Source organism: Netta rufina (assembly GCF_964035555.1).
Source record: "Netta rufina genome assembly, chromosome: 3".
NCBI classification, from domain to species: domain Eukaryota; kingdom Metazoa; phylum Chordata; class Aves; order Anseriformes; family Anatidae; genus Netta; species Netta rufina.
In genome coordinates this window covers 31,549,445-31,576,987 of record NC_140125.1, presented here as the reverse complement: position 1 = coordinate 31,576,987, position 27,543 = coordinate 31,549,445, and the positions used below count along the sequence as shown (strand labels likewise).

The 27,543-nt window shown below is 44.1% G+C and overlaps 1 protein-coding gene across 1 annotated transcript; it reads left to right on the top strand.

The window, feature by feature from the left end:
• Positions 1 to 27,509, top strand: SRD5A2 (steroid 5 alpha-reductase 2). Its single transcript, XM_084283688.1, has 5 exons — positions 1 to 318; positions 21,673 to 21,836; positions 24,462 to 24,563; positions 25,512 to 25,662; positions 26,223 to 27,509. Exons 1-5 carry the CDS (start codon positions 35 to 37, stop codon positions 26,287 to 26,289), a joined length of 768 nt encoding a protein of 255 aa, XP_084139814.1. The 5' UTR covers positions 1 to 34; the 3' UTR covers positions 26,290 to 27,509.
• Positions 27,510 to 27,543: the final 34 nt, after the last annotated feature.

Genomic DNA, 27,543 nt, shown 5'->3' with positions numbered 1-27,543 from the left:
GGAGCGGCGGTGCCCCGCGCCCCCCTCGCCGAGCATGCACTGCCTGCCCGGGCTGGTGCCGGCGCTCAGCTCGCTGCTGGGCGCCCTGGCGCTGCTGCAGCTGTCGCTGTACCTGCGGGTGCCGTCCCGCTACGGCAAGCACGAGGAGCGGCTGTGCCGGCCGCGGGGCCGGCTGCCGGCTCGCTGCGCCTGGTTCGTGCAGGAGCTGCCCTCCTTCCTGGTGCCCGCGCTGCTGCTGGCGCTGCGCAGCCCGCCCCGCCTCGAGCCGCTGGGCTGCCGCCTCCTCTGCTGCCTCTTCTGCTGGCACTACTTCTACAGGTACCCCGGGGAGCGGGCCGGCCGGGGGGACGCTGCCGGAGGGTACCGCAGGAGTTTGTCCGTCTGCCTCCTCGTATGCCGGGTGTGGTGTGCCCGCTGCTGCTGCTGCCGCTGCCCCCCTGCCATTTCCCGCGGGGTCTCGTGAGGAGTTTGCATGCTGCTGCTTTTCGGCTGGTGGTAAAACCGACTTTCCGCAAGCGGAGAGGGCAGGCGAAAAGAGTATGTCATTCCCTAGTGAAGGGAGATGTGACTTCTGAAGTGAAACCTTCCTATTTCCTTTATCCCAACTCCTAGTTCTCTTTTATATATTTTTTTTTTTATTTTCCCAGAAATATAAAACTTGCATGTGACAACTGAGCAAAACTGGTTGTTTGCGACTCAGCCACGATCAATACGTTGAAAATCCAGCAGCAGTCTCTCTCAACAGCCAGCTTAGGGATGCAGACCCTAGGATGTTGAAAATAAAACGGGAAATGGTTTTAAGGGCTAAAACACTTATTTTACAGATGTATTCATTATCACTAAGGTGGTCTTTGCTGTACTAAATCAGCTGGAGGATGCTACCTGTCACACACCAGGCTCCCAGAAAGCTACATGTATTAATTGCATGTAGTCCTACTAAATTTAATTTAATGCCTTCTGCTCTTCTCATGGATTTCTGGTCGTTTCAGAAAAGGAAATCAATGAGCACCACTAGACAACTGAACGAGACGTTACCCTGCCGGTGTGCATGTATCTGAGCCAGTGCCTTCTTTCCCAACATTTCTGCTAGACTTAGGCAGAAGCCCTGTGTTTTCATACTTCTTTTTCCTCTAACAGTTTGGAGATTCTTCTCATCTGTGGCCAGATTGTACTTTTTCCCTTGTAAAAATAAAAGCTATCGTTTAGCCAAGTCTACATAACCACCTATTTTGTTTCTAGCATTGCATGTTACTCCAGTATTATTCTTACAGCATGCAGCCTCTTCTCATGCAAGCCATTCGGGAATTATTTTAAACCAATTAATATTCAAAATATTGCATTGCATGCTAGTGCTCTCTTGTTATGTAGAAGAGCAACAAAAAGAGAAAATGAGGAGTTTTTCTGATTACAAATGTTTCACTGGTTTATGGTATTTGAAAAGAGGTTCAGCACTTTGATATAATATCCAGAGTTTATCTAATTTTTTTTTTTAATTATCTTCATTAGAAATGAACTAACAGTTTTAAATAATTTAATGTTTAAACTTGACTGCAAATATAATAAGTTAAATATAGAATTGATCATTAATAAAATTACATTTACTTAGTGGATGTAGCCTACTGCAGTTTTTCTGACTTTAAAATTTTGAAGTGAATAAAGATGTTCTGGTTTTAGTTATAAAATTATCTAACTAACTAATCTGTTCCTACTTTTGCTACTAATCATCTGATATCTGCATTTAAGCATTACTTTATGTTTGTATGCAAATAACCTCTTTGTAAAGAGAAGTTTCTTCATATATTGTTGCATATTTTAGCAACAACTTTGTCTCTACAGGAAAGCTTTTATTGTTCCTAATTTTGTCAGATCTCTTTACACCAAACATGCATGTGGAATAGAAGTTTTAAACAGGTATGCCCAGAAGGACAATGTGGATTATTAGAGAAACAGACTTTTAAAGACCACTATAATAGCTGTTCTGCCTTCCTCTTTGCTGTGACCAGCTGCGCTGCCTGCCCCAGTAGGTTGTGTTTGACTGAAGCACCTAGTTCAGAGTATCTTCAGGTCTTGATCCGAAGACCCCGGAAGATGGAGAATCCATCATTTTCTGTGGAAAATCTGCTCTTTTCTTTGGTAGTTTAGTCTTGTGAATTCTTTCACTATCACTCAATGTGTTTAAAATGTTGTGCTTGAATAGGACTACTCTTGATTTCTTCCCAGTGTTGCTTGTTGCTTCTTGCTCTGTGCTAATTTAAAGCACTCTGTAGTATCCTTTAGTATTTTCTGACCGTGGTATCACTTATACAGTAATCAGATCATCCTTCAACCTGCTTGTTACAGAGGACTCGCTGTCAGGTCCTCTGTCTGCACTGGTGTGATCCAGATAGTACAGGAGCACATGATCGTATTTCTGATGAACTGGCTAATGCACATGATATGGTGCTTATGAAAGATTTATGTTTTTATGCTGGCTTTCTGCCAGCTACAGGGGAATGGACATTACCTGATCTGACACAGAGCGGTGCAGATACATGGTACCTCATCCAGCATGAAGTTTGTCAGGATAAAGTTACCTTTTCGTAAATTTAGGAACAGGTTTAAATGAGCATAATGATTTTGTCCTGCTGTTGCATGTGGTGTCACATAGCTGCAACATTTTTGATTTGATCTGAGGTATCATACCTAAACCAGATTTATCACGGCACTGAAGCACGGCTGAAGGCCATCAATGCAAGGCAGTTCTTCCCTCCCTGGAAACTATTTTCCTCTTCTCCTTTCCTACATCCATTTTAAAGCGAAGACCTCAGAGCTGGCTGTAGCACCAGAGCTGTAGGACCGTATCTAGAGACCAGCACCTTCCCGTTCCCATAGGCTATTCCCATGCTTACAGACCACAGGATGCCTTCTGCTCCAGAGTGACGCCGGGAAGCCCTGTGTTTCCAGGCTCCTTGGAGCACCCCGGAGCTGGTTCTTGCTAAGGTTACAGTCCCGTTAGAGACACTCTTTGCTTTGGAAGTCATTTGCTGAATGGGCTCAGTGCTCCGTGCAGCTGCCCGACCCGCACCGATGCTCACCACTCGCCTAGAATTTGTGCCATCTGCCGGCTTTTTCGGCGGCGCTTTTGTATCTGCTGCCAGGTCGTTGAGGAATAGGGTGGAGCGTGGCAGGGACCCCATAACCCTTTCCTAGAAAGTCCCGGGGTTAATGCCGGGGGCTCCTGGGGCGGGCTTCGCCGGAGCGCCCTGCCCGCCCGGCGGAGGTGCTCCCGCACCCCGGGAGGGGGCGAGGCGGGGTGCCAGGAGCCTGGCCGCGGCCCCACAGCGAGCCCCGCAGCCGGAGGAGGATGCCAGGAGACCTCCTTCGCCCTCCCTCCTCGTGGGGAAGCAGGGCGCTCTCCAGCCTTCTCGGCCACCGCTAGGCAGCAGCCTCTCTCTTCGTGGCAAGCACGAGATGGTGCGTTCCCTGTGGCCGCCGGCAAGAGCTAAAAGGCACTCTGCGCCTGCTGGTTTGGAGTGGGGGGAGCAAACGGGGGAATCCCAAATGTTTCCCTCTCCCCCCCCCCCCCCCCGTTTGTCTGCTATCTGTGGCTGGCCAGCTCTCCGTCTCTCCGTGTGCGCTGTATTACCGCAGCATGGTGTGAATTTAATCAAATCCAGAGCCCCTACGGTGCTAAAGAAAACATACCATAAAAATCTGAACTTATCACATCTGGTTTAGGTAAGCTCACAGCTTCTTCACTTTCATATGGAAGGGTCTGTGATAGCAGGGCCTCCAAAACTGATGGGCTGGGAAGGCAGAGAAGAAAGGAAGAAAGTGAGAGAAGCACTCACTGAATGGCAAATCTGCCATCTGTATCTGCAGTCTCTAGGAAAAGCTGTCTGTGAGCAGAAAATGATGAGTGGCATGAGATGTATGTACCGGAATAGTTCTTGTCATAAATCACTTTAAAGGACTGTGGTTTGAAATGTATTTTGTAATACAGCCTTTCCTGCGAGAGGGGCTGCGTTGGTTCAGGAATGCAGTGAGGATGCCAGCTGAAGTCCTCAGGTGGTGTTGGGGTGGGTGGGGAGCCTGTTCACTGCATTTCCGTTTTGCATCCCATTCAAGAACCAAAGTGGGGAAACAGAATATAAGAGGTTGAGAGGGAGCTATCACAATCAAATTCCATATAAACCATAAGGCTGCATTTCTCTTAGAACTCAGACCAGGCAAGAAAAGAGTAAGACAGAGTGGTGGAGGAGCAGAGGAGATGCCAACTTCAACAGTCAGGGAGAAAGTCTTGTCTTACGGAGCTACAAACATAATCCTTTACTCTGTTAGTGTATAAAAAATAAATAAATAAATTTGTTGTTTTAATTCTGAAGTGTGCTCTAGCGGTCTGACAGGCATTAGGCAGGCAGGTCTTTCAGAGACACCTGAATCCTCAGCCTCCTTTGGTTACAGGTGACCCATTTGGTGTGCCTGTACTTAGTTTTCTACAGAGATCACTCTGAAAAAATCAGGGAAAGCCAACTTTCATGGCTCAAGAATGGGAAACCAGGAGCATTTGAACCCTGCACAAATTCTTTATGCATCTCTTGGCCAGTACTCCTCCCTCCAAAACCAAACTGGGGTTAGAAAGAAAAAGCTGCTCCCTTTCCCCAAGCTCTGCAAAATGGGCTCATCCAGTCTTCTTAAGCCTGCCCGTACTGCCTGGTTGGTCAGGCATGCGCAGCACTCACCTGGACACACTTTTCTTTTTGTCCTGTAGGTGTGCCTACTCATGAACAGTGAGAAAATTGGCTCATGATTTTTAGAGGTATTTTGTACTCATTCATAATGGGGTTTTATTATGTTTTTTTTGAAACACCAAGTAGATAAGCAGAGATTAGATTAAGTTTAAACTGTATGTTTCTAAGTAGGAGTCTCCTGGCTAATAGTAGATATAATCAGACCATATAATAGCCACCAGCTTCAATCTAGAAATAATTTTTTCCCCAAAGAAATACCTATTTTATCTTTTTTTCTTAGAAAGTCATCATCATTAATTGTCAAGAACTAAAGATATTTCAATAGCGGCCTCTTGAAACCTCTACCATTCATCTCCCAGCACATAACATGCAGGTATTTGACAAGTAACAAGTACAATTCTCTATTTTGCTTCACCTTGATCCTTTGCAGTAGATCCTAACCACGTACCTTTTGGCCTTCACAAGCCACCCAGTAACACATCTGCATTCCCTCTTCTGTTTGGGCTTAACTCTAGATCTGGTAGTGATATCCCTAGAGGAGGCTGGCCATTCTCTCTGCCTCTTTCATGCGTTCTTTGCCGCTCAGTCAGTGAGTTTAACTTTTTGCAATTCATCCCAATGAGTTTCAGTAATGCCAGCTATATCCAGTTTCATCTCATCAGTGAAAATATCAGATTTCTTGCTGTTTCTACCGAGGTTCCTCAAATTAGCGTGTAAGTAGTCAACCAAAACATCTCAGCATGCTTTGTCCCAGAAGTGTAAAATGTTCACATATCCAGGGCTGCTATTGAATTTGCTTCGTTGCAGTCTCCTCTAGCATTATTAAATACCCTCATAATTATTCCCTTATAATTGAATACCAGCTGATTGCCTTCCTCACTGTTAGTACAAATAGTCTCATCTATATGTTCCTTTTCCATTGGAAAATGGCCTAACGTTACAGACACCTGCAGTTGTTGCCCAGCATAAAGCGTACCCACATCGTTTCTCCTTTTATCCCTTGGACTGGAAGAATTTCTGCAGAGGTATTGTAGAATCACAGAACATTGTGAGATGGAAGGGACCCACAAGGATCATCTAGTCCAACACAGGCTCCACACAGGACCACCCAAAAATCTGTGTCTGAGAGCGTTGTCCAAACACTTCTTGAACTCTGGCAGCTCAGTGCCGTGACTGCTGCCCCGGGGAGCCCATCCCAATGCCCGACCACCCTCTGGGTGCAGACCCTTTCCCTGTCCCCCAGCCTGACCCTCCCCTGTCCCAGCTCCATGCCGTTCCCTCGGGTCCTGTCGGTGTCCCCAGGGAGCAGAGCTCAGCGCCTGCTCCCTCGTGAGGGAGCTGCAGGCCGCCATGAGGCCTCCCCTCAGCCTGCTCTGCTCGTGGCTGAGCAAACCAACGGCCCTCAAGCTGCTCCTCATATGTCTTCCCCTCCAGACCCTTCACCATCTTTGTAGACCTCCTTTGGGCACCCTCTAATAGTTTTATGTTCTTCTTTTATTGTGGTGCCCCAAACTGCACACAGTACTTGAAGTGAGGCCACACCAGAGCGGAGCAGGACAATCCCTTCTCTCAACCAACTAGCAGTGCTGTGCCTGATGCACCCCAGGGTAGGGTTGGCCCTGCTGGTCACCAAGGCACACTGCTGCACTGCTGCCTCGTCTTCAGCTTGCTGTAGACCAAAACCCCCAGATCACTTAGGTGACTTAGACTTATCTTTCTTCACATCTTTTCAAGACAGCGTGCCTGCTATCAGTATATTTCTACGTGATGCCAATTAATCTGTGATTTTTTTTTTTTTTTTTAATTTTATAATTGAGGTTTTCTTCCAAGATAGACATTACTGTGTGCCACTCTCTTGGTCTCCATTCCTTGTCATGTCCACCCCTCCTGCTGTGCCACCTAAGGCAGTAATTCCCAAATTTGGTTGTTCAAGAAGGGTTTTTTTTTTTTTTTTTTTTTTTTTTGTGTGTGTGTGTGTGTGTGTGTGCTGCCCATCATTACAATTTAGCACTCCAGACTATACCTGTTGTCTTGCAGTCAAGCAACTGGCTTCATATACCAAGTGTCTATTCTGTCCTCTGGAAGGAAAGGAAGGTATGGTACATGCAGAGCAGATCACAGAAGTTTTTTCTCCTTGTTCCATCTCTGCTACCTGGAGCAGGGCCATAGCGAAAGTAGTATTTGTGCTTCCTCTGAAGCACCTCAGTCGGTCACTCCTGTTTGCCTGTCACTGATAAATAAAGGCTCAGTGGGTGCTCAGTCCCAGCCGCTCTGGAGAGAGCTGTTCAAATTGCAGAGACCTGAAGTCCCAGCCATGAGGCAGTCACCAAGGCACAAGTAGGTCCTTCTGATCTCACCCAGGTGGGCTTCCAAACCTCAGTGAGGAAGTTACAATGCTCTGTACCCTGGGAGTTTAAAGCCTTGTGGAAAGATACATGCTGAGCATTGAACTCCATTGAGCTTCAGTTAGACTGAAGAGAACGTAAAGATTTGTATCTGCATTACCAGATTCCTGCTGTTGATATTTGAAAAGCAGAATTGTAAAGGAGTAAACTAAGAGAAAAAAGGCTACACTATATGCAAGAGTCTTAGTAAATGTTTTTACTTTAAAATAATATTCCTTCTACCAAACAAAGAAATTACTTGTTTTGATCGTGGGAAGTCTGCAGTATCCCTTTATTAGGGCTGCTCTTTTAAGTATAAAATAAAAAGCATGGGAGAAGAGCTAAGGTTCATTCCATACACGCAGCAGAAATTTTCACAAGCCCCTTTGTGTATTGAAAAGCTTATACACTTAGGTCATTTCCTAGTTCTGGGGATCTCAGGTAAGAATAAAAACCTGTGAAACAGCCTTGTACTATTCTGATTATAAATATGTACACATTCCAAACACTGCATCTATAGGACTGCCGGTGGTGATATTCATCCTATCTCCTTCAAAATTAAAGTCATTTTGGTCAAGTAGAATTATACTTAAACTATTAATCAAATAACCATTCTTATGTTACACACCTTGAAGTGCTGTTCTCTTCTAGATGTTGATTTAAATGTGGCAGGTGAATTGATCAGTAGTCACCCACAGTTGACATTTGCCATATATACCATTTTGCTTACAACTGTGCTAAATTTCACCAACCTAATCCAACACTTTTCATGCTAGGAGGCTGCTACTCAGAAAAGTCTTTGGAAAATGTTCCTGTATAAAGGTTGTCTGGAAAGAGATGTGTTGTCTACCAGAGGAAGTGGGTTTGCCTATCTGTGACATTAAGGAGCAGATCACTTCCCTGGCAGGACTACGCTGAAGCAGATCCCAGGGCCGAGTGAGGACTCGTGTCACTTTGACATGCTGGTGAAGACGACTTGGATTGCCTTGCTATAAAGCCAAATCCCTTTAAACTAGGCCTTCATGCCACCATCTGAATAAGCTAGCTGGGCTACTCAATGCAGTCTAATTGCATAAGGGTGTTCTCCTGGTAGAGATGCACATTGAAGCGGTGTGACCGGCAGGACTAGGGCAGTGACTGTCCCTCTGTACTCAGCACCTTGAGTGCTGTGTCCAGTGTTGGGCCCCTCACTACTGGAGGAACACTGAGGTTCTGGAGTGTGGGCAGAGCAGGGTGACCCTGCTGGTGAAGGGACTGGCAAACCAGGCTTGTGAGGGGCAGCAGAGGGAACCAGGGCTGTTCAGTCTGGAGAGGAGGAGGTTGATGGGTGGACTTGTTGCACTCTACAGCTGCCTGAAAGGAGCTTGCAGTGAGGAGGGGGTCGGTCCCTTTTATCTCAAGTGATGAGACACAAGGAAAGGGTCTCAAGTTGTGCCAGGGGAAGTTTAGGTTGGGTATCAGGAAGAATGTCTTCACCAAAAAGGTGGCCAAGCATCAGAACAAGCTGCTCAGGGAGGTGGTGGAGTGGCCATCCCTGGAGGTGTTTAAGAGAGGAGTGGATGTGGTGCTTAGGGACATGGCTTGGTGACAGAACTTGGTAGTGTTGGGTGAGGTCTGGGCTTGATGATCCTGAAGGTCTTCCCCAGCCTGGATGATTCTGTGATTTTAAGTGCTCTACTAAGTGATGCAGAATACTTCTGGAGAGTGTTGTCCTAAGCAGACCTGTCAGGGACTCCTGTCACACACCTGGGGCACGAAAACGCATGCGCAACTATAAAACTTTTGCTGCTCCTGAGAACAATGAAGGGGAGAAACAAAAGTTGTGTTTACATTATGCTATTGAGTTCTTTGTGTGTGTTTGCTTCTCTTTATAACTTAAAAAAAAAATAAAAAATCATCAAAGCATTTGTGTTTTCAAAGTTGGCCTGGGCTAAGGTTACTAAAGTCAAGAGATGTGTCTCTGGCTGTTCCCAGCAAAAGCAATTTAAACTTGGCGGAGTTGTTTCTGGGAAATGCATTTGTATTTGTTCATAAAAACTTCATAAAGTTTGTCAACTAACATCTTTAGAGTCTACTTTTGCTGAGCAGTTCTGGTTCATCTGAGGCTATAAGCAGGACCAAAGTGTGCGAGCCTGCAATCCAGCCAAGTATTGTCCAGGCCAGCACTGCAGGGGCAGAGCAGCACTTCTCATGCATTTCAGGCTGGTAGGGGTGAAGGGGTCCCCTGTCTGGAGTCCTGTCAGCGAGGGATAGGAAAATACAATTTGTCTTGAATGCAGAGAAATAAAAAATACTGTGAGGCTTCTGGTCAGGGTTAGATGGCAAGAGATAGAAAGGTCAGGTGAAAGAGCAGAACAGGAAAGGGCTAGTAAGAGAAATGTTAGAAACAGAAAGGACTGAGAAGAAATGGAACGGAAAAATTGCAAGAGGACAGTATTGGGGTAAATCTGGGGAACAAAGGACACTAATACTGACATTTTCTATGAATTGAGTGTTTCACTTAGCAATTTTATGAGATAGGAAATCTTTCGATGTAGTATTTAGTTTGGAAGGGAGCAGAGCTGGCTGTGACTCAGTGTCAGCCCATGACAGCTCTTTTCATTACAAAAAATAAAATAATAATAAAAAATAAATAAATCTTCTGACCATTTTAGTGTGAACATAAACTTGGGACCTCAACTGGACATTTCAGGTTCTGTTCCTCTCTGTGTCTGTACTGCCATGGATGCCATGAGGTCATACAGGTTCGGGAGTAATTTGGATTACTACCTTTCCAAATGAAAGACATTCAATCAATGTTTTTCAAAATGTGAACCTAAGGATTTAGAAATTATAACTTCCAACTTCAACATTTTTTACTTTTTTAGAAGTAGAACAACTTTTTAGGTATCGGCTGTAGACATTGATCAGATTAAACTGCTGATAGAAGGCTATGTCTGAGATTCTGACTTATAATGGCAGGATGCTGCCAATTACAGGAGCGGAGGTGTGGGAAGTATTGAAAACTAATCAAATCGAACGTACTCAGTGCTCCTCAAGACCTAGGACACGTCTATGCAAATGTGAGTCTCCAGGACATTTCAGCATGGACCTGACTTCCTCTAATTTTTAGCCATGCAAGTTGGAGTTCCATGTTTTTTGTTTGTGGTTTCCATATTCGGTTGCTGTAGTCTACTGGTTAAAATGATTATACCAATCAACAGCCCTTCAAATGCAGCATGGGCTCCAAGAGTTTAAGTGTTGCAATAAGCAGTTTTTCTGCTTTGTCAGCATAATGATATATCTTGGCCTTTGAATTTCTGTCTTCCTTCAAAAATCAAGCTCATCCTTATTGCTTTTGAATTAGTTTGAAATACAGACACAGCTGAGGACAGAGCTTGGTCTGGCACATGGAATTTAATGACGCACCATGTTTTTAATCAGACTAATGCAAGACATTTGTTTTAACTAAGCTGACTGTGCAAAGCTGTCAGAGATGAAAAATAATTTGAAATGTTGTAATTGTTCAGTTAAATGTGTTTTTGAATGTGTGCAGGGAACAAGTCTGTTAAAAGGCCTGAAATTTTCGTATGAAAGAATTAGGCTCCAAACTTGGAAAAAAATGTATGTAGTGTTTCTGGTCATTACGTTTATGAAGAAGACTTTCCCAACACGAGACAAACCCAAACTGCTGCAGAAGTTTATTGCTCAGTCTTTCAGTTTCTCAGAGCATGTCATCGCATATTAAGAAACAAGGAAGAAGATGACCCAGTGCTGCACTTCTGAACCCTGTGGGCGGTGGTGAAACAGTCAGAAATCCTTCTACCGTTAGCCTGCTGCATGGTGAAAGGCAGAAGCACTCTCAGCCGAGGTAGGGCCTTAAACTATTTTAATTTATGACCTCAGTTTTCTCACAGGTCTTCAGGTCTTTTTTTTTTTTTTTTTTTTTTTTTTTTTTTTTTTTTTGAGCAACTCATAGCTGACAATCTCAAACTGCTTCATGTAGCTGAATAAACAACACAGATGTGTCAAGTCTCCAGACTTGGGGTGAGACTCTCAGGTAGCTGCTGGCTGTCACCAGATGCACTCATGACCTTAGGTCTATTTCTCAGTCTCCTGTAGTCCCCAAGCGTCCCTCCTGCTCTGTGAGCCCCTGTCACAGACACAGCTGCTCGGGCTGATCAGCGAGGCAGCTGGGAGCCTGCTTGCCTTGTGTGGGAGCAGTGAGCACACTGCCTCTGAACACATGCTCACAGGTCCCCAAGTGCGGACGTGCTCCCCAGCCAGAGACTGGCACAGGAAAGCCTCCTCCACCAGTTTCCTGGCCTGTTCCTCCTTCACAAAAAACAATTGCATGGGCACTTAGGACAGGGGGAGAGCAAACCCAGGAGGTCCTAACCTGATCCTCACCTCCACAAGTACCAAGCATTGCTACTGGGAGTAACAGCCAGTCTCTGCTGCTCTCTGCCATAGCAACCGTGTAGACCAATGCTGTTATGTGTCCAAATTATGCAAGAGTTTATCAAGAACTGACCCTATGGAGGCAATGCAAAGCCAAATGGAATTGAGAATTAAGTAGTTTAGGAAGCACAACACATTTTCATGGACAAGTCAGTGTAAACTGTACTAATACTGTGTCATGGCTGAGTCATTTCCAGCTACAGGATCTGGAAAATCTGTTGTAGAGGGGTCAAGGACCTGTTTGGGAGCCCAAGAGAAGCAATCCTGTTGCTAAAGATATCCAGTCATAATTGCAAAGGGAGAGGGACAAAGGTGAAAGAACTACAAGACAGAGAGGCAGAGTGCAGTTCTAAGGTAGCAAGAGAGACAAATCTTGACTAGAGGAAAAAAAAATCGTGAGAAGCCATAAGGGAGGCAAGAATCTGAAGAAGGAAGGACAAAGAAAAGACAAAGTCAGGAAGGCTGGAAGAGCAAAATGGAGAAAGAGCTGGAGTTTAGGCTTAAAAGAGGACAAAAAGGTCCTTACTGGACTGGAAAAAGCCAGTTAATAATGTTTTAAATACTACTAGCAATGTCTCTTGCAACTCTCCAGGGGCTTTCTGAACAGATACAAAGGCTAGTGTATGTCAGTGGGATACAGTCTGACCAAGATGTAACTTTGGAGGGGGTTAATTTACCAACTGTCTGGTTTTCCTTGGTCATTTCTCAGCCCCATGTGGGCCACTTGTGGGAAATAAGTACACTTTCTCTGATAAGTGCAGTTGTAAGAGCACAGATTTGTGCATCCTTGGGTTTTGTACCATTTTTCATGTAGATGTGTCCTTTTGTTCTTCTCACACTCTGAGCCTCTGTGAACTCTTTCAGCTCTCCGCTCCAGTGGAGCAGGGAGTTTTTTGAAGTGCATAGCACAGTGTCTGGTTAAGTTACTCTGGCACGTTTCGTGCCTTTGGCAGGCACCCATAGTTTAGCAATAGGAACAAAGTGATCTGTCTTCATAAATATCAAGTGGTTATTTCTGGAGAAGAAAAGAGTGAGATACCTTGCTGAAATATATGCTTTAGCTGGCTGAGCCTTTGACACACTATTGCTTAGATAAAACAACAAACACTCCCTTAATCATTATGTACTGCTGTCCTTTAGATACCAGCAATTAGTAGAGGCAAGCATGAAGTACTGTGGTTGGTATCTGCACGTCTGTCTTCACCGCAGTTCATCTTTTCATGTTGACCCTAGTCCTGTCTTCTACCACTCATACAATTTTAAATCTGGACCAAGTTTAGTTAGGGTTTCAACTGAGATAGCTGACCTGGCATTGGGTTCAGTCTGCAGCCTGAGTAAGAGGTTTTGCTCATGCTAGTTTTTGTTGTTGCTGTTGCTGTTGTTGAGTTAATTCCAGATCTCATCACTCCTCCCCAGCTCTCTCTCACCAAGATAGCTCCAAGTTCCCATTCTTGTACAGCTCCCGGCCATATAGTCCTTGAATTTTCTTCTCAGTGCTTTGACCTGTATGGACAAAATTAGCACAGGAGAGGCCTCCACGAGCTCCAGTGTCCTGTAATGACCTAGCCTGCAACAGCCCAGAATTGCAATTGCAGGGTAAATTACAGAGAATAAGGAAAGACGATCAGTCTAAGCATCATTCCTGATGGGCATTTGTCTGACTTGTCCTTAAAAACCACCAGTGATAGACGTTCTTCCAACCCTCCAGCTAATACTTCTTTATTTTTTGCAGCAACTTTTAATGAAGTTGTAAGTTGTTACAATGTCATCCACAGGTTTTCTGTCAGGTGAAACAACCCCGAGTGCTTCAGTCTTTCCACATAGCTCACATTTCCTAAACCACAGCTGTTTTTCTCTGGACTGCTTCTGCTTTGTCCCTGCATGTTATAAAGTAGAGTTCAGCTGTACTTAGTATGCTCTAAGTTCCTACTAACACCATGCAAAGGGGAAAGATCGCTCTGAGTGTCTCCATCAGCACTCCTGTTTCCACATTAAATATTTTATTGCCTTCTTTATCACAGGCTGACATTCTGAGCTCACGCTGTTTGTGCCCTACCAGCATTCCCTCTGCTATCCAGACAGTTTTCCAGTTTGTCTTACATCTGGTTGGACTTACCCAAGTGTTTTATTTTATCATTGTCTTTACTGAATCAAACCTACTGTTTTAAAAATAGGAAACCAATATTTCAGGATTGTTGTTAACTCTATTCCTCACTCTTGGTGTGCTCAGCATCTACCAGAGTTGTGCTAGCCATAAACATATTAAGAATATTCACCTTTTCCCAGAGGCATATCACTCACAAAAACAACTGAATAATACCAGAAAAGTCTTTTACAGAACCTCTCTCAAAATACCCTTTTTACATTGATAGTGAACGACTGTTAATGATCCCTTGATACAATTTAACAATCAATTTCACTGCCACTTAAAATAACATCTTCTATATCAGGAAACTCCAAGACGCTTCTAAGACTGACATGTAAGACAGTATAAAAAGTCTTGCTAAGATCAAGACATGGAACAACTGCTGCTGCTACCCTCCCTTTCCCATAATACATGCAATTTATGTTAATTCCTTCACTAAATAAACCTATTTTAAGAAAATAGGATTACCTAAATTAAATATAGAAATAAATCCTGCCTCCTGCTATTGTAGGTGTATAGCACTCCTGGAGGCAGAGGCTGTTGCAAATACTAGTTTGGCTTTTTAGACAAAAGGTCCATCATGCTGTACGTCGTGGACTCCAGTACTTTGCTGTGTGGTCTTTGTGGGCAAACTGTGGGTCTGCGTGGGATGGTCTTGATTCCAGCATGGATCTGTACACAGGAAATCATTCCTTTGCTTTATTAGCTTCACTTTACCTTCTTTGGCTATTAAAGAGCAAAATATTTTGAAAAAAAAAATCCCAGTCTTTCCAGTGAATTTATCCAGTTTGGCAGACGAGATAGATAGAGACAGCTGGTTCTAGGATCTTGCTCCAGTCACTTTTGGTTATGGACATTCAATCCATTTTCCCCAATTTTTAGTCCATCTTTCTTTCAGATCTCCTTTCTGCAAAAAGGAAGACATCATAAAAATTTGCTTAGCTAAGAGCAAATATAAATAAAATAATATTTCGCAATTAGGGGTATTTAAAACCAATGTGGAATTTCTACTCCAAAATGGAAACCTGTGAGGAACAAATATATCAATATAAATGTATACTGATTGTAGCTTGCTAATGGACTGCGTCTGGCTGGCACAGCTTGCTAATGCACCAAGCCCAAGAATTTTGTTCTTGGTTTCCCTTTAGAAAATGCATAATAATTGAAGTGTGGCACTTGTTACCTGCTAAAGCCAGTAGAAAAGATCACAACGATTCAATGCTTTTCATGATTCAATGCCTTTTCTAAACAGTGAAAGGGAAGAATTACCCTTTGTTGGTTCTGACTGGGTGCTGGTAATCGCTGGGAGATACCAGATTTTTCCAGCGACAACTTCTGAAATAATGGCAGAATAACAAGAGGAGCAAGGAAGTAATTCATACACAGACTTGCAAAATGCTTTTGAAACCTGTCTGCTGTTGCAATGAATTTAGAAAAGCAGGAATGTGTTCCTTGGAGTCAAGCCTACACAGTTCTTCCTTACTAATTAAAAACAAATACCCATTATTAGGTCCTGTTCTTTCCTTTTTTTTTTCTTTTTTTCCTCCAACCACATGTATTTTATTAAGTGAAGCACATCTAATCATTCCCGCATGCACTGATGTGAAGAGGACTCAATTTCATCCCTACACTGTAGATGTCCTTCTTACTTTTCTAACCACAATTAACCACGTGCTCCCAACTAGTACTAAATTGTCAGAATGACTGACTTTACGCATTTACAGTGTTGAAATTGAACATTACATAGCTCACATTCCTCAGATTTATCTGAGGAAAAAACCTCACTGCATCATTTTTTTTAAGCAATGATTGATAGTAGTGTAGAAGCAGCATTTTATTCTTAGCCATTCACATTGGATATACATGCCTCTGCAAATTATTGTAGATCTTTTCCTAAAATCCCACTTTATTCAAATGCAGTTGAAAGCAGCTGAGCTTTTCTGATCCAGCACCAAGAATTCAACCTGAAGTCTGTATTAAACTGTAGGCAAGAAGTCAAGCACAGTTGTTGATTCCCTTTGACTGTCAATCTTTGACGGCGCTGGCTTCTGCAAGTGCTGCCATCCATGGTGTCAGCCTTCCTGGGATAGTGAGTATCACTCGGGAGCTCTGCTCATAAATGCCAATGTTACGCAATTGCTTTTCTATTCTAGGGAGTTAACTCTGTTGTTTTTAACTCGCTCAGTTTGTGTGTGATTTTCTCAGACGAGACGTGAGACACTATTAAAACCCTCAAGTTACCACACTGGCTTAGAGCAGAGATCTGTACCACTTTGTGCCCTGTCTTGGTAAAAGTCTTTCAGAAGAAAGTGCATTAATTGGTGGTCGGTCACCCAGGGGAGATGCTATCCTCTGTCTCTCTGTATTGGAATATGATTTATCCACATTTATCCATAGAAAAATGCATATGCATTCCAAAGCCTTAGACTTTTTCTCCTCTTTATTAAAGGACCTGCCTGTGTCTGTAACCTGTGGTTATCCCCCTTCTTCTTCCAGTCCTACTGAGCTCTCTACTTTTTTTTTTGTGTGTGTGTGTACAATGTTATTATGAATATTGTTTGCCTTTGATCTTGCTTCCTTTCGGTATCATGAGAACTTCTGCACACAGATATTCAGCTCCACCAAATAGATCATTTTCTATTAGTTCTGATATTTTTTATCTCCAATATATCTTCTCATTTTAATCTTCAGTCCAAATTCAGCAGACCCAATGGTCCAGTATAGGAATCTCTTCCAGGCCTCTTCTTATTTTGCCACCCTGAATCCTTTTCTGTTTCTGCCGTCCTTCCCTCAGCCAGTGTTGCCCAGACTTTCCGTGCTCCATTGCCCTTTCTCTCAAGAACTCCTGAAAGTTCTGGTGCCATCTCTGGTGCCATCTCATGGTGCCATCTCTGTCTCAGGGTTTCCTCAGTCCTTTTTCCATCCCTTAGTCAGATGTGTGCCCGTGTTTTTTCCCCAGGAAAGGTGAGTGCTTCTTCCAGGAGCCTTCATATAGTCCTGAACCTGCTCCTAAGAGAGTGCAAAGAAAAAGTGTCCCTATGAACAGGCTCCAGGTTGGATGTATTTTCTAAGTGGACCACAAATAACCCAATAATTATAGATTTAGCAAATTTTTTTTTAGACAGAATACTCAGCAACAAACCCGAGGTGACAGGTTTACTATTGTTTTTTTGCAGCTGGACTGTAAGCTTGTCAGTATTGTGTATATCTTTCTTGTTCCTTAAGTTATAGTAACCAAAACTTTGTTCAAAGATTTTTGGAAGAACGTGGAATTGCATGTGGTTTTGAAAGGAGAGTGAATTCCAGCTTTGTGTTAGTCATAGCTATCTGTTAATCTGCATGACTGAAGTAAAAAGGGAGTTCTTGCTCCCATCACAATCACTGGACAATTATTTAAGATGAGTCTACAGGACTGGGCCTTGGGCCAGCAAGTGATTACAGCTCTATGATGGTCCCAAACACTTGCAGCAATGCAGGAAGGGGCGAGGAAGAAGGGGTGCCCTGCAGCTGGTGGTCACCCAGGGCCACACACAGCCTCCACAGGCAGCTGCAGCTAGACCTCAGCTCCTGATTTTACAGCCTTCCAAACACCAGGAGATGATGTGCAACTGCAGTACTGCAGTCAGGAGATCTGGCGTCTGTCCTGGACCTACGGCAGGTATTGCCAGAGGTTCAGCAGCCCAACAGGCGTTCCTGCATGCCAGCATTGTTGGTGTGCGTGTCGCCTGGGTCACGGCCAGAAATGATTCTTGAGGCTACGCCAGAGCATGTCTGACTGCACACACCTCCTTAACTAAAGGGACGTGGTCCACCCTGTGCCATACAACTGGCTCCTAAGAACCTGCGTGCTTTCGTTGCTCAAATGTTCCTGTCTTATTGACCTTTTGGGGCTATTACAGTCCATGGGAATGAGGAGGAGGTGCAAAGCAGCTTAGGGTGGGATGTATGGGGAGAGGAATAGAGAAGTGAGGAAGCTCTACTGTTGTTTGTGATGCCAGCACAATAAGGGAGGGTTAAAACACTTCTGTTTCACTTTTGAAAGTATTTGTCCTTTTGAACTGATAGCAAGATTGCCTACTGCTTGAAACTGACATTTTAACTGTCACATTTGTTTAAATCCCATTTGGGATAACTGAAAAAAATTGAGTTGGCACATGAAAATGAGCTACCAGATTGTGCCCTGGTGTTGACTGTACATGCAGAATAGGCTCAACAGTCTTCTGCAAGTATTCAGTGAGAATCAGTATGATACAACTCAAAAATAGTAAAAGTTAAAAATTGACTCAGAGAGCAATCCACAAATAATTTATGGGATTGGTATCAAAAAGAGAAAGTATGTGCATATTTTTAGCACAGACCCTTCAGCAGCAGATGTTTTTGCAATGTGTCCTTTGACATCCAGGAGTCTCCAGAATAATTAGAGGCTTCGTGCAGGGCATCACAGATAGCCCAGGTAGAAGACATCCATCTTCGTGGATGTCTTCAGCCTTCACCCAAGTGCTCAGGTATGCCAAGGGCATCAGCAGCTCCCCACCAACATGGTCAAGTGACAACCTATAGCAAAAACTCCTGTGTTGTTAGTTGGCCATGCAACTAAAATAGCGTTGAGGTTACAGAATCACAGGGGTTGGAAGGGATCTCTGGAGAAAATTGTGTCCACCCCCCTGCTAAAAGCAGGTTCCCTACAGTAGGTTGAGCAGGAAAGCGTCCAGACAGGTACTGAATATCCCCAGAGAAAGAGACTCCACAACCTCTCTGGGCAGCCTGTTCCAGAGCTCCATCACCCTCAGCGTAAAGAAGTTCTTCCACATGTTTGTGTGGGACTTCTTGTGTTCCTGCTTTTGGCCACTGCCTCTTGTCACACCCCTGAAAAGAGCCTGGCCCTGTCCATTTGCCTCCTGCACTTTACAAATGTATAAACATTGGTCAGATTACCTCTGTCTTCTCTTCTCCAGGCTGAACAGTGTATCTTGGGGCTTAACACAGTTGCCCCAGGTGTAAAATAGCTCATGCACACTGGAAACACCTCTGGTTTCTAGACTGAAAAGCATGAGCTGCTGCTGCCTGAACTACTGCACCTGGGCCCTGGAGAAGAAAAGACAGCAGCAGGATAAACGCCTCCAGTTAACAAGATGCTGAAGGAGGTCTGAGAACCCTCTCTTACTGGACTATGGTAACATTGGTGAAAAGATTTCCACCTTCCAAGGAAAGAAGAAGAAACCTCTGGTTTCCCCCAGTTTGAGTGGGAACCTCCAGTTTTCGAGGGAGCTGGACTAATACCTGTGAGATGAAACTGGATGCAATGTCAAGTCATTTTCTCTTTGAAACCTGTTCTTCTGGAAAATAAATGATGGAAAAGGAGATGAATAATTTATTATTCATTCATTTAAAAGGAAGCTGTTGGCAATGGTTTAGTCAGATGCAGTGCCTTTGGCCAGTAAAGATAATAAAGGACTAAAGGATTAGTCATCAATATTGCACTGAAAGATAAAGGTCAAATTTGTCATTGGTCTAAATCCAAAAGGCCATTTTTTTGATCTGTTAGTCTAAAATGGTGGCTTCTGATCCTCTTTGGATTTGCTCACTGCAAAGTAATTTCAGCAGAGGTGCAGACTCTTCCATGTACTACTTAATCCTATTAAATATCCTCACTTTGTCTCAGCTGTCTTTTCAAAACCCATCAGGAATAGTTTGTGCACTCTCAGGTAGCTGTGTGGCACAAGCTGACAAGCCCTGTGTTAAAACAAAGGCTTCTGGCATTGTTCAGATACAGGAAACTGAGTCTGGCCTCTGGATTAACTGAAGCAGATTTGCTCAGAGAAGTTGCTCCACAACACAGGTTATTGGATGAAATCCTGAGCTGGATTTTCAGAATTCACTGTGAGTCAGGATTTTATTGATGCCAGGATTTTATCCCCTCAACAACAACAACAAAAAGCTGGCACCTCCTGGCTCTCCTGAGGTTGTGCTTACACTGTGCACGGAGCTTCCTTCTGTCCTCCTGCATCCACGGCACCCCTGGTAGGTAGCTCCACATCTGATTTTTGCCCTTCCGTTACTACTGGATGAACTATCTTGCGAGCTCCTGTTGCCTTCGTACTGCCATGGCACATTCAGGCAGTGCCATGGCAAGCAGCAGCTTCACCAGGAGCTGAGATGAGGAACAGAAGCGAGGGTGGGAACTTCTGTCTGTATCAGCTAAAGAAATTAGGAGATTCTCAAACATACCTGTTTTGGACAAGGGGCCTCACTCCAATCTGCTGTGTAAACTCCCCTCCTAAACTCATGTTTCTGTACAATTTGCTTTCTCCAAGTCTCCACCTGTGAGTGTCCCACTTCTCATAGCTGCTCGGGTCCAGTTTGCCAGAATGATTTCCACAGGCAGGTCTGATTGCTAAAGCTGGCCTTGCCTACTCCAGCACCTCACTCCTGAAGGACAAAAGCAATAGCTGGTAACAGTACTCCAAAGAGCATTCCTTTCCATGCTTTATTAAGTGTGGCTCATGATACCACTGCCTGAAAAATATTTTCTGTACCTCTTAGCTTTCACTGTATTTAGAAAGATTTAGTACTTGTGCATCATAGCTGTCTTAATTGCCAGCAATTTGGCTTATCTTGCTCTGGAAAGCAGTGAATACATTAACATGTTGTTGCTTGTACTCAGCTTACTCACTTTTAGACATGCTTAATAAGATTCAAGCTAGATTTATAGTGTTATGACATTTTATGCCTCAGCTTGCTGAAGTTGATGTTGGCAACCCGGGCTGTGGATTGCCTACCACTAGAGCTTACATACTGCGATGATAAGCACCATCCAAAGCCTGAGAGGCCAAAAGAAAGACACGAATAGTGTAGATTTTATCATGTACAGAACTTAATTGGACAGGTAAGAAAATACTTAACAGTCCTGAATATAACATCTCCACTCTCCCAAAAATGATATGGATTGCCTACAGTGTCAAGAGGGGTATGCCCTCCTCAAGTGGAGAACGTGTGATGACTAAAGCCACACAATCACAAATTATTTGCTCATTTGCAATTATTTTTGGATTTAAAAAAAAAATTATTTACAAATGTTTATGCTAGTGTTAGCACAGCCTTTGTCTAAGGAAGCTTTGGTTGCTGGAACTGCATGAAAATCTTGGTGTTTAGCATATTAAACTGAAGTTTTTAGCTCTTCTTATTTTAGAGAAGAGTGTGAAAGCATGGAGGAGAGGCAGAGACCGGGGCAAAGTGGCCCTCCTGTGCAGGCAACAACACCACTCTGCCTCTAGGTCGAGGTGTCCGAGCAGAGCAGGACAGAGCTGCGGTGTGTCGGAGATGAGCGGAGATCCGAAAGTGGAGCAGGAGGAGCTGGGAAAGGCAATTACACCTCAGGTTACACACCACAGCGGATGGGAGAACCAGAGGGGTCTTGACATTGCCTTCAACTCCACACCCCCCATGAGCTAAATCCCTCAGGGATCATTCCTGGTGGTGGGATCAGGAATGTCTTCTCCACAAGGAAGCTCCTCTAGAGTGCTTGTGGCACGTTTGGGAGACTGAATATCGGTGTGCCCATGTGCTTCCACAGCTTCCTTTGCTCAGCCCTCTGCAGTACAGCAGCAAAGGGCAGCCAAGGTCTTAATATGAAAGTGCTGTTTGTGGTTTGAGTTCCTCGTGTTACCAGCAAGGGAGAATGAAGGCAGAGAGATATTCTTGAAGCCACAGAGACTCTGGATGAGATTTCGAGCTTCCCACCCTGTGCTCAGTCCCAAGGGACCAGAAAAATCTGGGTATTGGCAGTATTTCTTGTTCCCATTTGTTGTTGGTCTTATTTTGTTACAGTTGTTTCCCAATATTTAATCTTTACTGACTTTTTTATATATATATATATATTATGTTTTGTTAAGGTTTTTCTTCCTACAGCAGAGAAATTGCAAATACAATGTTATCGTGTAATGTGCTGACTTTGTTTTCTTATCTACCTTAGGACATTTATTTACCCCTTCTTCACTAGAGGCAGACCTTTCCCACTGCAATTGCTTTTCTTTGGCACGTTATTCTGTATCTATAATGGCTTCCTCCAGGGGTACTACCTGATTTACTGCGCTGAATATCCAAACGATTGGTGCACTGACATCAGATTTACATCAGGTAATTACAGCTGCAGGATTCCCAAGATGTAATCTCCAAGCAATTTGTCAGCATTTTGAATTACGTCCTAATCTTCACAGAACATGTGAGTCAAATCAGTTGTGATGGAAATCAGCATAAAACCTGCCTGCTGGCCCAGATAAACTGAATGTGCAATGACATTTTTTTGCTAGGCAGCCACCTCTGAAGGCACGATGAAGATGGAGGGTCTTAGAGCACAGCCTGAAATCTCCAGCCTTGTTTTCCTGATGCCACCCAAGAGCCTCCTGCTGCCTCAGACCTCAGCTGAGCAGGGATGTGCCCCACTTGGCCAGAAATGTCCACCAGGCAGTGGCGAGAACGTGCAAGGGCAAACTGTGGCTTTCTGTCCCTGCTGGGGTGGTTTGCACTTGATGCAGCCATTCTGACTGACAGAGGGCAAAGCCCCAGCATAAATGAGGCTTTAGAGACAAAGGGCTCTTTTTTCTCCTGTAGGGCACATGGGAAGATTAGAGATCATGCACAGTCTCTTTGTATGTTAATAAGGTTCCTTTCTGTTCCCTAACTTAAGAATCTAGCTACATTTCACCCTGTAAAAACCCTGAGAGAATAACTGAGCAAGAGCAGCTAGGTGGCATTACACATTTGGTGCTGCAAAGAAGATGATTTTTAAATGCACGCTTTGAAATGAAAATCAGCACGGAGTCAGAGGAAATGTTTTGGGTATGACAAGTACAAAGTAACCAAGGTACTTTCCATACATTGTTTTAGGCACTGGATGAAAGTTCAGCCTTGTGTCACAGCATCACATGTTAAAAATCGGGGATGTTGTTTAGCAACAGCTCCCATACATATCAAAGTAAATGCCGCACTGCCTAATTTGCATAATAAATTTAAAATATATTTAATGAGGGGAAAAAAAAAAAAAAGAGAAAACATTATTAGCAGCACTTAAAATCTCAAATAAAAACCAATGTATTCTTCCTCTGCAGATTCTTCCCAACTTTCTGCTGCTCCTGGAAGCGTTGAGGTTTTACCAGTACTTTTTGCTATGCTTCTTAGCACCCACCACCTCCATTTCATTCCTGTCAGACATGGTTTTCTCAGTGTCTAATGTGGCATGAAATGTAGGGCATGTCACCTGCAGAGTTCCTCAATCAGATGCCTCTAGTTTTTCAGCTAAATGGAGGCTGATCAATGAATCACGCCGCCCAGAAGCTGTCAGCAGCCCTCAGCGAGGGAGCGACTGCTCCGTGTACATGCCCACAGCTCTGTCCATGCGGCCTCGCTGCCGGTGGACTGAGCTGCCCTGGGATGTATGTTCCCTTCCCTGTTCCGGTGACATGCTGGATAAATTTGTGTTCCCTGGGATCCTCTTTCCCCAGCTGTAAAGTGAGAATAATGAAACTTGCCTACAGCTCTGCAGTAACGTGCACAGCTGTGGCAGGCTGCCATCAGCGTGGATGTGGTATGGAGCCTGCTAGCAGGCTATCCGCTCTTCTTCTTCACTTTTCTCTGCTAAAAGAGATGCCTCAGGAAGAAAAAGAGCAAGCAGCAGCTGACAAGTCGGGAGAAAGTACAACAGCAGGGGTCTCTTAGACTGGCAGGCAGAGGACCCTGTTTTTGTCTAAAGCTAACCTTCCTGGCTACCTCAGCCAGAAAATTCTGGCTGCCTCAGCCACCTGTCCCTCAGCTACCCAAAATAAGCCTCTTCCTCAGGTCCTTTGCCCTTAACTTTCTGTTCAGTTGCTGTCAGGATCCTATTAGTTATCGCAGTTTCTCTCCAGCTTCTCTCTGATCCTTTCAATCCCTGGCCTCCTCCTTCTCCCAGCCACCCCAGCCCATCCCAGTCCTTGGCCACCTGATGTCCCTGGGGACTGTCAATACATAGGTGCTGCTCAGCCAGGGGGAGCCTGAGCTGAATGACTGATCTTCCAGATCATTAATGCCTGTACCTGTGGGACCTGATAAGGTCAACTGTATAGCAGCTGAAAATTGGCAGCAGGCTATCCTCACATCTGCTGCTCCAGCTGGTAGCACGTGGTAGCACCAAGCCCTGCTCCCTAACCACAAACCCGTGTGCAGGGATGCTTCTTGACTTTTTAGCCTGTCTTCTTGTAATAGCTTCTTGAAAGCTATCTTCTCCATGTCCTTCTTGAAAATGGAGCCTTGACCTGCCCTCTGGTTTTGGAACGTGCACACATCTCCGACACACACACCATCTGCCCTTCCCCTCGATGTTCACTGACTGTGCTGCTCAGTGACTGTGGCCACCTGGGAAGTTCAGCTTTTTCTCACAGCACCTGAAAGTGCTCTGGTCAGACTGACAGAACAGTCTGCTCAGGGTGGTCATTTTTCTGTGCATAACTGCTCTCCACACTGAAATTATCCAGTGTAGGGGATCCCACGGCTGACACAGAGATACGCGGTTATTTTGTCAGCCATCATTCATACTTCCCTGGTTCAGTAGCTTTCTCAGTAGCAGCACATTTTTGACTTGAAAAAGAATCCACCCACATCATGTTAGGGCTCACGTCTGTGTGCTCCAAAGATAAACCTCACAAATGTGCTTGAATTCCTTGGGTAGGGATAATGGGACAGACCAGAAGCTGCCTTTCTAACCCATTTTTCATTTCTCTTCCTTAGGCCTTCTCTTATTTCTGCTGGGGATGGGAATCAACATTCACAGTGATCTCCTGCTGCGCCAGCTGAGGAAACCTGGGGAAGTTACTTACAAGATTCCTCAAGGTATGTTTTTGTCATTAGGGGAAGTAGTGCAGGAAGACAGATGACATTTTGCAAAATAAATAAAAACAAACAAACAAACAAACAAACAAACAATAACAGCATAAATGCCAGTATTGCTCAGGTACTTGCTGCAGATGCTCCCTGAGCAGCAGGAACGAGCATGAGCTGGCTGCAGACAGTCGGCAGGAAGCAACAAGAGTGTCTGCAAACACAGCCTGTGAGGAGAGGTTGTAGGAAATAGGCTGGATAATTTAAAGAAGATTGAAGTGGGACATGATAAGAGTTTTTAGCCTTGTAAAAGGCAGCTGCAAAGAAGGAAATCTTCTGGTCCAGGAAGAAGAAGCAGTGGACTTCTTACACTGCAAAAGGAAGATTCAAAACGTAAACTTCAGGGAAAAAAAGTCAGAGCTATGAACCAGGAAATGCCTGACTCTGTAGAGACACATGGACAGCGATCCAGGAGGTCCTGCTTTTGGAGCTGACTCCTGCTGGCTTGCTGTGGATGCTGGTATCTCTCCCGCCTGCCCCATTCCTTGCCTCCAATACTGACATGACCCTTGTAAATATTTTGATTAGCAAGACTGAGATCCAGATTTTGCATTCCCCAAAGGTAGTGGAGTTGCAAAATATTTTTAGGGCCAGAAAAGAATTCAATAAATGTTAATAATTATAATTTGGATAATTCTAATGATGGGCTTTCTTAAGCCCTTCTCCAGATGGAAATAAATGATTGTGAAATGCTGGAAACCTCTGTTTTAGAATTACCTCTGATTCTTATACTTGTACAAGACTCTCCTTGTACTTTGACATGGCTCCACTGGCTTCAGGGAAGTCATTTTAGGTTTCTGTTATGGGTTCTGAATAAGGAAGGTAGGGTATCTGTTGCTGACTTCATGGGAAGGAACTTCCCAGGAGGGTAAAAATCACATATTTTGTCTTTTGATGCAGGGGGGCTGTTCACCTATGTTTCTGGAGCCAACTACTTCGGAGAAATTGTGGAGTGGTTTGGTTTTGCCATCGCAACCTGGTCCCTACCAGCCTTCGCCTTTGCCTTTTTTACTCTTTGCTGCATTGGGCCACGTGCTTATCACCATCACAGGTACCGCAACCCATACTGCTTCCGGCAGTGTGTGGCAAAATGGCAGGGAGGGGCAAAGGAGCAGGGCCAGAATTCAAGATAAAATCCAAATGTAATGCGATGTAGAAGAAGCGTATTGGCCTGTCTGTGGCTAGGTGAAAGTACAGCAGCGTGCTGGAAAACCTGTGGAGTCAAATGGGCCTGACAGTCAGTTAATGTAGCACGAGTTGCATCACTGCTTCCCCTGCATTAGGGCATCTTGTCACCGGGCCTGGTAACGTGAACCTTTCCTGAAGGTTCCTTGCACTCTCTGCAATATTTTGGAGTAGGCAGGCTCCTGTGCTCTGAATTCCTAAGGTTTCTACTTTAGGTCTGCTACAACCTTAGCATTATTATCAGCTTGCACTTAATTAAATAACCAGATACAAATATTTGGGGAATATTTTTTTGCAGAGTAACACAGAGAGATTGCAAAACAAAGTAGTTTGGAGGTGTTATAAGATTCCTCAGCTGAGCTGTACTGAAACTGTCCACTTTTCTTACATGTATGCAGTTTCACTCTCTTGCTTGTTTTCTTTCAGGTACTATCTCAAGACATTTACGGACTATCCAAAATCAAGGAAAGCCTTGATTCCTTTTGTTTTTTAATGATTGAAATATGGACTCTGTGTTCTGTTTTTATAGGGCTTTTTTTTTTTTTTTTTTTTTCCTAGTTTTAAAGTTAGGTCTGATTATAAATAATTATACAAATGATAACCTGGGGTTGTAACAGGCAAGTAGATCATTTGGAACTGAAGTTCTTGTTTTAGTTATGGGGGAAACTGCAGGTAGCTGTGGGCCCAGGGACTTCCCAAGCAACGTACTTGCTTTTCTGTGGAGTTCTACTTGTGGAGAATGGGTATGACTCCACTGAAATCAGAGAGAAAGCACTGGCCGAAAGCTGATGAAGAAAAGTAGAAAGTAAGCCCATGACTTCAGGTGAAAGTCCTCAGCAGCCACTCCAACCTGCAGCCCTTCTACATCCTACCCCCATGCCGTAGCGCATACGCCCTCGTGCTGCCAGCACTGCCCTCCGTGTTCCCACACTTTACACTGGAGCAGGGGTCTCCTTTGTCAGGAAAATAACTCAGCCCATTACTTTGCACCTAAAAGCAAGGTTAGCTCCCGGAGCCACAACGCGACAGGACACCTGTGCCAGCACAAGGCTGGGGCCAGGTGCCGTGGTGCAGAGGCACCGTGAAATATATGGAGATGCAAGCACCTTAAGCTGGCACTCACAAGCATGTCTGTGTTACTTCCTTAAGCAATGCCCTCCTCACCGCCAGATGATTAATCTTTAGCCATCAGGATTATTTTTTTTTAATGTACTTTGTTAAAGCTGTTGCAGCTCCATTAGGACTTTTGTTTCCCCTCTGGCAAATCCAGAGGCCTTTTCAGAATAAAAACTTTGTCCACTCAAAACCACTCAATTTTTATTCATAAAAATAACTTGAGATGGTGATGTGTGACAAAAAAAAATACAACAAATAAAAAGCTCTGGGTTGAAGAAAATGTTCTCTGACACTGGCAGTACATTTTGTCTAAGAGGAACATTTTCAGATACTCCTATTAGGAAATGATACAGAGATATTATTGAATTTCCACAAAGACACAGTATGTCTTTTCATAATTTCAGAATATAGTTAGGAATTTTCCAAAAAAAGTCAATAGGAACAGATGTCCCAGAGGATGCTGATAGTTTAGTTACTCTTTAAAGCATAAAATCCTGCTAAGAATTATGCTGAGTAGCTGGAAAGAAAAAGACCAGACCACACATACTAAACATATTACATACTGCTGGAGTAACCTGATTGACTGTATGCAATTTTCTCCAAAACACAATAAAATGTATGTAAAACACAG

Bases quoted from the DNA above. Each gene is read 5' to 3' on its own strand.
- SRD5A2 (XM_084283688.1), top strand. From the start codon at position 35: ATGCACTGCCTGCCCGGGCTGGTGCCGGCGCTCAGCTCGCTGCTGGGC. The intron at 21,837-24,461 runs GTAATTACAGCT...TCTCTTCCTTAG, and splicing joins TGACATCAGATTTACATCAG to GCCTTCTCTTATTTCTGCTG. The intron at 24,564-25,511 runs GTATGTTTTTGT...CTTTTGATGCAG, and splicing joins TACTTACAAGATTCCTCAAG to GGGGGCTGTTCACCTATGTT.